Below are 10,833 nucleotides of genomic sequence, written 5' to 3'. Positions count from 1 at the left end.
ATCAGTCTTACCAGGCCCTTTAAAAAATGTATGGGTGCAGAAGTCAGTTTCTCATCCAGGTCTTTGGTCATTCACATACCGTTTATTTCAGCCTAGTATGGAGAGATAGATGCCTACAGTGAAATCAGTGAGGGGGAGGACGCCTCATAATAATGTCTGTAATGGAGCAAATGGAATGTGATTTAGAATTCTATTTTGCAGGAGTGCCTGGTGTAGTAAAACCAATTGAGACAAAAACATTGAATATTTACTTAAACCCCACATTGGTAAAAATGTAATTCATTCACAAAGTCATAAAAAATTTATGTATGTGCATTTATAAGCCATGATTATTCATGGTCAAAGTTTGTGTTTACGCAAAGAGCAAGAAGCATTACTTAAAAAAAATTTTTTTAACTTTTATTTTGAAAAGCACAATATCACATAGCCAATGGACACACTGCATATAAAACTTTCCTTCATACTTTCCCTGATGGGACTATTCTGTACGTTCAACCTGGGCCTACAAATCTATGTATGCTCCTTTCGTCTGAGCAGTTTCTTAAAGGCCAACTTAAAATCCTCATTGAAGCTGGTGTAAAGTAGAGGATTAATAAGTGAGTTGATGTAGCCCAGCCAGGTTAGGAATTCTGACACCTGGGGTGAGGCAGTTATGACCTGTAGGCCCACAAGGAGCTCCTTCAGAAAGAAAGGCAGCCAGCAGAGGATAAAAGCCCCGAGGATGAGGCCCAGGATACGTGCTGCCTTCCTCTCCCTGGAGGTACAGATCTGGCTCCTCTCATCTGCCCCGTCCATATCTGTCTCAAATGAGGGGATACGGATGGTGGCATTGAGCCTGTCAAACTCCAGAGTGGGGTCTGAGGTGGATAGGTCCGATACGCAGAAGGTGTGTGCCATACGGCAGTGGTTCAGAGAGTTCTGGCTATCAGTCTTCGTCTGGCTTCGGCTGCTGAAGTGCCGTGATGAGCCCCGTTTCTGATAGAGCGTCTTAGCAGCATTGTAAATCCTATAGTACAAGATGAGAATAAGGGTCATGGGGATGTAAAAGGCCCCGAAGGTGGAGTAAATAGTGTAGCCCACGTGGTCATGCTCTATGATGCACTGTTTTGGGCCGTGGCTACCGGGCCTGTGTCTCCAGAAGAGGGGTGGAATGGATATGAAGACTGAGATTACCCAGATGATGCCCACCATGACAGCTGCCCGGCGGGCCGACCTCTTACGGGCATACTCGATGGCCTTGGTGATAGCCCAGTAGCGGTCCAGCGCTATGACACACAGGTGCAGGATGGAGCAGGTGCAGCAGGTCATGTCCACACTCAGCCAGGCCTCACACATCACCTGGCCCAACGACCAGTACTCTGTGGCAATGTATAGGATGCTGATTGGCATGACCAGGATAGCTACCAGGAAGTCGGTGAACGCCAGGGAGCAGATGAGGTAGTTGGCGGGAAGGTGGAGCTTCTTGGTGGTGCAGATGGCTGTGATGACAGCACTGTTGGCGAGCACAGTGAGGAGGGTGAGTAGCGCCAGGATAACCACCAGCACCACCATCCTGTCTGTGAACACCACCACAGGGAGAGTGCTGTCTGGAGCTCCTGTGCTGTTGGTGATATTGGGCCCTGTGGAGCTGTCCCCAAGGTCCCTCTCCATCTCCATCTTCCCCAGACAGGGCCAGCTCTCCCCCACTGATGGGCACACTCTGTCCCAGGAATAGGATCCACACTATAGGTCAGTGGTCACACTGTAACACACAAAACAGACATATATGGTACATTAGAAAGTGCATAAAGATTAATATTTCATAATAGAACATTTACATAGACTGTCACAGTGACCTTGGTGAAAACTTGTTTTCAGTAGGATACTTTCATTAGAACTCAAACAAGTACACTAGACGTAATTTTATGTCATATCTTTTGTATACTAGGCACTTAACACTGGAGGGCACATTGTTTCTTTGCTCTAGCAAACTTTAAATGAGTCTTTGTATTTTTCACCTGCCTTTTAATCAACAGAGCTGCCCTTGGCAATTGGAGGTTGTTATACAATATAAGAAAGATAGACAATAAAGGTAAAATAGTGCAGCCCATGGTAGTAGTTGAGCTTCTGAAAGGTGAGGGATTTGGATTTATAGTGGAGACTTTATAATCCAATGTTATTTGGGAGATGAAAGCTACTTAACACAGCAAGTACTTATACAACTGAGGGGTTGTAAAGTCCTAAAGTGGAGGACACACTGATAATTGTCACTGATATATTTTTTTGTTTTGTCTACAATTAAACGCATATAAAGATATATTACTGTACCAATAAGGGGGAAACTGTTAAAACACTCTGGAAGAGAGTGAATATAATAAAAATAACAACTCCAGCATTCTGGTGATCTTGATGCTCCCAACAATTTAATAGATCATTTTGACCAAGGTTTCAGTCTAAATCAACCTTCATCGGGGTGAGTGAACGTAGAATGTGGCAAGTGTAAATGAGCCCTAATGATGTAAAAAGGTTTATCTATCTCATACAATGTCTCTCATCCACTCTGAGAGGCAGAAATATAAGCCTTTATATCTGCAGGCAGGCCTGAGAGACTGCTGAAGGACACTGCTTGAGGAGGCAAATTCATTTAGCTAGACTCGGTAGATGGAACCTTTCAATGTCAGCTGTCAGCATTGAGATGGTTCACTACTGTCCCTAGTGCACCTCTTAGCACAGACCTCGCCTGAGTCAATATAATTACTGACAGATGGTCCATGCCAGGGTGCCCAGGCTGGTAATGATTTGCATTAGTCAATAAAGCAGAATGAAATTACTAAGACCATCTACTTGGTGAGAGTACAGGGAAACACAGCAAGAATAGCTGAGAAAAAAAGTGTTGGAATTTATAATACAACTCATTCAAGATTATCTAATTTTAGAGGTCAATCTAAATGTCACACAAAAACATTCCTGGTAAATGAGAAATATTCATTTTTCTCCATAGTTGTATTTATTTTTAAAGCTACCAAAATATAATGATAAAGAGCTAAACATGTTATTTTATTTGTCACATGTGCCGAATACAACAGGTGTAGACCTTACTTACAAACTCTTAACCAACGATGCAGTTTTAAGAAAAATAAGTACAAAATTAAAATAACAAGTAATTAAAGAGCAGCAGTAAAATAACAGCGGGGGCACAGGTTAGTCAGGTAATTGAGGTAATATGTACATGTAGGTAGAGTTAAAGTGACTATGCATAGATAATAAACAGAGACTGGCAGCAGCGTAAAAGAGGGGGGGGGGGGGGATAGCCAGGGTAGCCATTTGATTAGCTGTTCAGGAGTCTTATGGCTTGGGGGTAGAAGCTGTTAAGAATTAATGGACTACACCTATTTCAAAAATGGAATCTAAATTACCAGTAAGATATGTCTACCTCTGTATTACTCAGCCTGAAGCAATGGTTTCAGACAATTTAGTCAACACTGGAGGTGTCCAGAGGCTTGAAACCAGTTTCTTTTCAATTAATTCTCCCCTCGACCACACCCACAAATTGGGGAAAACAAACTTTTTTCCATTGACCCCCATTGTAAAAGAGACAACTTTGTTGTCAATATTTAGTTATACAGAAATATACAAAACATGCCGAACAGCTGCTGTGTTGTTCAATTTACATGTAACAGGTCAGAAATCCCAACCTACAGTTTGCAATGCTCCCACTTAGGGAAATAGAGCCTGCGAGAAGAGCCCTATGGCTCCAGGTTACTCGGCGTGGTAAATGTGGGGACCCTGGTGTCCAAGTAGGCTACACGTAGCTATGTGTGTGGGAAAACATTTAATCACAGGTAATATATTTAACTTGTTTAGTATACTGTAGTCTGTTTGTAACTCCACTGACTACTTGTAGCTGTATTGTTTGTTTGTGTTGTTGGTCTTGGCTAGCTGGTCGCTAGCTAGCTAGCTAGCACTCACGTGGCTGCTAGCACCGTCATCAAAAGAGGCACGAGGGAAGCCGTACAATATTACTTCTTTCTAAGTAATGAGAACTCTCGGTTGCAGGCAATATTGAAAAGTAATCTTTAGACATGTTTTACTTTTCCTGAATGTTGTTTTGTATTTGAATAAAACAAGCAGACAAAAAAATTGACACACAAATCAACTGTAAATGTTGTTCAGGCTCTGGTCTTGTCCCATTTTGATTACTGTCCGGGTAGTATGGTCATGTGCAGCAAAGGAATGCCTAGCAAAACTGCAGCTAGCTCAAAACAGAGCAGCACGCCTTGTCCTTAATTGCACATACAGAACTAACATCAACAACATGAATGCCAGTCTTTCCTGGTTGAGGGTTGACAAGAGATTAACTGCTTCTCTTCTAGTTTTTACGATAAGTATTACTGTAATGAAATGTACAGATTGTCTGCATAATAAAATAACATTCAGCTCAGACACCCATACATACCCCACGAGACATGTCACCAGAGGTTTCTTCACAGTTCACGGCAATGCACAGTATTATATAGAGCCATGATCACACGGAACTCCCTTCCATCTCCAATTACTCAAGCAAACAGCAAAATTACCTTCAAAAAATATTAAACAGCATCTCATTGAACAGCGGGGACTATGAGGACACACACACACACACACACACAATTTGTTTTAGTTGTATTGTTTGTATATCGTTGTATTAAAAAATGTTGTGACTGTGCTTGTCTATCAGTGTACCAGTGTTTTGTTACTTGTCATGCTTTGTGTTTTTTGTGGGCCCCAAAAAGAATAGCTACTGCCTCTGCAAAAGCTAATGGGGATCCAAATAAACAAATGGACAACAAGACAATGTAGGTTTGAAAAAGGTCAGGTTTTTGCTGTGAGCCAATGGGGTAACCTAGGTGACCACATGTTGTTTTCACCAAAGGCGGGCGGTGCCGGGACTTTCTATCTAATACCGACTGGGACTATGCCTTTCAAAGACGCTTTCCCCTCATCACTGGCTTCACCTCTCCAGCACCTCTCTGAGAGAATACAGAGCTGTGCGTACAATGCATCCTAGTGCCTACCCCTCAGAGCCGACGAGAGCTCCCTTCATGTAACCACTCAGTCTGGCATCTGAAAGGCAATTTTCACTGAGGAATAGGGTCAGCACACCACTGTCACATCATTTATGGTAGAGGAGAGCCAAGAGCTAGCACATTTTGATTTTATCCATGGCTCTGATGACATTCCTTTGTTGCTGATATTTCATTAAAGTATTTTAGATAGAACTTGGTTCAGTGCTACTGCTTGTTACTTAATAACCTCTATGGGATCAGTCCCCCCCCCCCCCCCCCCCATTGGACAAGTTAAGCTAACGCAGGCTAATGTGTTAAAGCATGAGGTTGTAAGTAACATGAACATTTCCCAGGATATAGACATTTCTGATATGGGCAGAAAGCTTAAATGATTGTTAATCTAACTGCACTGTCCAATTTACAGTAGCTATTACAGTGAAATAATACCATGCCATTGTTTGAGGAGAGTGCACAGTTATGAACTTGAAAATGTATTAATAAACCAATTAGGCACATTTGGGCAGTCTTGATACAACATTTTGAACAGAAATGCAATTGTTCATTGAATCAGTTTAAAACTTTGCACATACACTGCTAAATCTAAATTGCGCCTAACCTGGAATAGTACATTATGGCCTTTCTCTTGTATTTCAAAGACACATGTTTTTTTCTTTCTATTATCTTTTACCAGATCTAATGTGTTATATTGTCATACATTAATTTAACATTTCCACAAACTTCAAGGCGTTTCCTTTCAAATGGTATCAAGAATATGCATATCCTTGCTTCAGGTCCTGAGCTACAGGCAGTTAGATTTGTCATTTTAGGCGAAAATTGAAAAAAAGGGTCCGATCAATAAGCCTTGACTCAATTCATATGAATATTAATCTTTAATCTCACTATGTAGACAACAACCAGCAACCACTTCCTCAAAATGCTTTTCATGTTTCTTGAGAATGAATAATTGCATATTGGCTCAATAAAGATATCACTCAGACTCATTGAACATTACACTCCTTTACTCTGTGTGTAGTTGTGTGTAGTGTGTATTAATCATTCTTTAGGCAGGGAATAGAGACCCATTTCCTCTCATTGAGAGTTATGATATAATGCCATTTGAACATCTGTTTCTTTACTATACTCTACCTCCCTTGGGAATGAACACATCTCAAACACTCCCATCACGTTGTATTACATAGAATCAGTCAGTGGCTTTGAGATTGCCACACACTAAATAATATTGTTTTCCTTTTGGAGTCTTGCCCTCTCTGATTCGAGCAACGATGCTGCAAGGCTGTCATTCAAAACCTTTTACTGCAGTGGGCTAAATCAGGGTCACACAGAGTGTTGCTTGGTACTCTTAAACAACTGTACTTTGAAAGTATACACCTCACACACATGGTTATGGGCTTAAAAAAAGGAGGCACTTGTACCATGTCAGATATAGACTTGAAATGTATTCCATTTTGAGTTTGCATCCCAATATTACACTGTATATACATCACAGAAGACTGAAATATAACAAAACCCACAAGGCTGTCATTAAATTAGAATTAGAATGGGAATTAAAGAAGCATTTAGTCGTTCTTCTGAAGAATTACAAGTCCCTCTCAAATGTAATGCACAAACTCTGCCTTGGACTCGGATGCCCCATTAGTTTCCACTGGAAAGGAAGTTAAAAAAAAAACTCCAAAGCCACAAATCTCTTCCGCATGCCATATGCTAACCCATGTCCATGACCTGCCTACTAGCCTAAAACTAGCCTAAAACAGAATCTGGGCCAAACCATTACTGAGGTCAGCTTCAGCATCACATACCCGATGTAATGCTGTTGTTGCTCTTTCAAGAAATGGGCACAAATCCCGCAATTTGGCAGTTTCAGATGAAGTGACAGACAGAGTAGGCCTATGATGCATTGGGGCATAGAGTCCTAATTTGCTATTACTTTTTTGTGTAGTCAGAGTCAAGAATCATAGGGAATAAATAAGCCATCGTTGTCATCTATTTGTCATCACATTTTAATCACAAACTGATACATTACTGTAGTGTAATAATACTGACAGTAGTGTATAAATTGGACCACATAAATCATTTAAAGCACCTTTTGAGAGCAACTAATCAGCCTAATAAAGATTGCTATTTTTCACGTGAGCTGTGCAAAAGTAATTGCTGTAACACAGCCAAGTCTTGAAAAGCCTGTGAGCTAAATGAATAATTCAACAGGACACTGTATTGTATCACACATGACCATGGTAACATTCACAACAACACTTTATAATGCCAACTGCCGTGGAGAACATTAACACCATCTATTTCTCATTGAAAGCAGCAATCAGCAGTTTAAACAATAACAACGCATTTTCCCTGCCCCTGTTTCTGTAAAACGCTGAGGAATGGAGCTGGAGAAATGTAACCACTTTCAAATTCGTAGATAGAGCTATGGATACAAGGATTGAGCATTCATGATATCAACATTATAGTTTTAACCATAATATATAGTGTTTGTTTACATTTACTTTGTTTACAAACATTGGAGTTAAACAAGAATATATTTGTAGGTTCTGATGAGTTATGACAGTTGAACTAACCTCATGAGGCATTTATAAATTATATTCTTCAAGCATCAATGTTCTCTACAGAACTTGGCATTATAAAGGGTTGTTGTGAATGTTACCCTGGTAATGTGTGATACAAAACAGTAGCCTGTTGAAAAATGAATTAAGTGGTAAGCAAGTAAGGTCTAAAAAAAAAAAGATTTTCATCAAGTCAAATTAATTTATTGTGTTAGAGGATTCATGATGTTTGTATCTAAACCAAGGCAATTAATTTTAAGATTGTTCTATACATCAGTTGGGGTCTCTGTAAGTTTCAGGTCCTTAATCTGGCATGAAAGTGCATCCTTGTAGCTGTGTGTGTTAATATAGTCAAAATGCTTGCCTTGGGGTAAATTGAGCCAATGGCCTTGGGGTAAATTGAGCCAATGGCCTTGGGATAAATTTAAGTGTAACAAGGGCCTATTTTCAAAGTGTGTATTTGTTAGGTGTTAAGCCTGTGTTAAAAGATGCTTAAAATTATTAAAAGACAAAAAGTGATTGTGTTGAATTGTGTTTGGGAAATAGAGATAGACATGGTTTTAAAAAGGTAGTGGTAATATTTCATTCAGTACAGAAATATATAGGTGGCTTAACTTACCCTGTCCCGTGGCTTAACTTACCCTGTCCCGTGGCCTAACTTACCCTGTCCCGTGGCCTAACTTACCCTGTCCCGTAGCCTAACTTACCCTGTCCCGTGGCTTAACTTACCCTGTCCCGTGGCCTAACTTACCCTGTCCCGTGGCTTAACTTACCCTGTCCCGTGGCTTAACTTACCCTGTCCCGTGGCTTAACTTACCCTGTCCCGTGGCTTAACTTACCCTGTCCCGTGGCTTAACTTACCCTGTCCCGTGGCTTAACTTACCCTGTCCCGTGGCTTAACTTACCCTGTCCCGTGGCTTAACTTACCCTGTCCCGTGGCTCAACTTACTCAATACCCGGGGTAAACTGTCAAGAGACCACTTTGTTTGGACAAGATATGTTTTTAAAACAAATGTTTACATGAATTCAGATATTTTTCAGGGATACACAACATCCTGAAAATATGTAGATATCTTTGTTAGAAAGAATACTATACTTCCTCTTGACAGAGTGATGCTGAATGTAAAAATTCCTCAACGTACCTGTAACGGCGTTCTTCGTTTGTCAAAAGAGAGTCGGACCGAAATGCAGCGTGGTGGTTATTCATGATCTTTAATGAAGAAATGACGATACATGAAACAACTATACAAAAATACAAAACAACAAACGGAACGTGAAACCTAATTACAGCCTATCTGGTGAAACTACACAGAGACAGGAACAATCACCCACGAAATACAAAGTGAAACTCAGGCTACTTAAATACGGTTCCCAATCCGAGACAACGAGAATCACCTGACTCTGATTGAGAACCGCCTCAGGCAGCCAAGCCTATACTAGACACACCCCTAATCAACCACAATCCCAATGCCTACAAAAACCCCAATAAGACAATACAATAACCCCATGTCACACCCTGGCCTGAACAAATAATTAAAGAAAACACAAACTACTAAGACCAAGGCGTGACAGAACCCCCCCCTAAGGTGCGGACTCCCGGACGCACCTCAAGACCATAGGGAGGGTCCGGGTGGGCGTCTGTCCATGGTGGCGGCTCCGGCTCGGGACGTGGACCCCACTTCATAAATGTCCTAGTTCCTCCCCTTCGCGTCCTGGGATAATCCACCCTCGCCGCCGACCATGGCCTAATAGTCCTCACCCAGAACCCCACAGAACTGAGGAGCAGCTCGTGACTGAGGGGCAGCTCGGGACTGAGGCAGCTCGGGACTGAGGGGCAGCTCGGGACTGAGGGGAAGCTCGGGACTGAGGGGAAGCTCGGGACTGAGGGGAAGTTCGGGACTGAGGGGAAGCTCGGGACTGAGGGGCAGCTCGGGACTGAGGGGCAGCTCGGGACTGAGGGGCAGCTCGGGACTGAGAGGCAGCCCGGAACTGAGGGGCAGCCCGGAACTGAGGGGCAGCCCGGAACGGAGGGGCAGCCCGGAACTGAGGGGCAGCCCGGAACTGAGAGGAAGCCCAGTACTGAGAGGAAGCCCAGTACTGAGAGGAAGCCCAGTACTGAGATGAAGCTCAGGTAGGTAGTAGGCTCCGGTAGATCCTGGCTGGCTGGCGGATCTGGAAGATTCAGGTTGACTAGCAGATCTGGAAGATTCTGGTTGACTAGCAGATCTGGAAGATTCTGGTTGACTAGCAGATCTGGAAGATTCTGGTTGACTGGCAGATCTGGAAGAGACTGGCTGACAGGCTGATCTGGAAGAATCTGGTTGACTGGCAGATCCTGGCTGACTGGCGGATCCTGGCTGACTGGCGGATCCTGGCCGACTGGCAGATCCTGGCCGACTGGCACTTCTGGCGGATCCTGGCTGACTGGCACTTCTGGCGGATCCTGGCAGACTGGTGGATCCTGGCTGACTGGTGGATCTAACTGATCCTGACAGACTGGGGGCGCTGGGCAGACTGGCGACGCTGGGCAGACTGGCGACACTGGGCAGACTGGCGACGCTGGGCAGACTGGGGGCACTGGCGGCGCTGGGCAGACTGGCGGCACTGGCGGCGCTGGGCAGACTGGCGGCTCCTTGCAGACTGACAGCTCCTTGCAGACTGGCAGCTCCTTGCAGACTGGCAGCTCCTTGCAGACTGACAGCTCTGGCTGCTTCATGTAGACTGACAGCTCTGGCTGCTCCATGCAGACTGACATCTCTGGCTGCTTCATGCAGACTGGCAGCTCTGGCTGCTTCATGCAGACTGGCATCTCTGGCTGCACCATGTAGACTGGCAGCTCTGGATGCTCCATGCAGACTGACATCTCTGGCTGCTTCATGCAGACTGGCATCTCTGGCTGCACCATGTAGACTGGCAGCTCTGGCTGCTCCATGCAGACTGACATATCTGGCTGCTCCATGCAGACTGACAGCTCTGGCTGCTCCATGCAGACTGACAGCTCTGGCTGCTTCATGTAGACTGACAGCTCTGGCTGCTCCATGCAGACTGACATCTCTGGCTGCTTCATGCAGACTGACATCTCTGGCTGCTCCATGCAGACTGACAGCTCTGGCTGCTCCATTCAGACTGACAGCTCTGGCTGCTTCATGCAGGCTGGCAGCTCTGGCTTCTCCATGCAGGCTGGCAGCTCTGGCTGCGCTGAACAGGCGGGAGACTCCGGCAGCGCTGGAGAGGAG

At 43.8% G+C, this 10,833-nt stretch overlaps 1 protein-coding gene across 1 annotated transcript; it reads right to left on the bottom strand.

Moving 5' to 3' along the window:
- Positions 1-473: 473 nt before the first annotated feature.
- Positions 474-1,742, bottom strand: LOC109901346 (5-hydroxytryptamine receptor 1E-like). Its single transcript, XM_020497380.2, has one exon. The coding sequence runs from the start codon at positions 1,654-1,656 to the stop codon at positions 511-513; it is 1,146 nt and encodes a 381-aa protein (XP_020352969.1). The 5' UTR covers positions 1,657-1,742; the 3' UTR covers positions 474-510.
- Positions 1,743-10,833: the final 9,091 nt, after the last annotated feature.

This window comes from Oncorhynchus kisutch, linkage group LG12, assembly GCF_002021735.2.
Source record: "Oncorhynchus kisutch isolate 150728-3 linkage group LG12, Okis_V2, whole genome shotgun sequence".
Lineage (NCBI taxonomy): Eukaryota > Metazoa > Chordata > Actinopteri > Salmoniformes > Salmonidae > Oncorhynchus > Oncorhynchus kisutch.
The sequence above is the reverse complement of the archived record's forward strand: the minus strand, read 5'-3'. Positions and strand labels throughout refer to the sequence as shown.

What these genes read in the sequence shown, in the direction of transcription:
- LOC109901346 (XM_020497380.2), bottom strand. Translation starts at nt 1,656, where the DNA reads ATGGAGATGGAGAGGGACCTTGGGGACAGCTCCACAGGGCCCAATATC.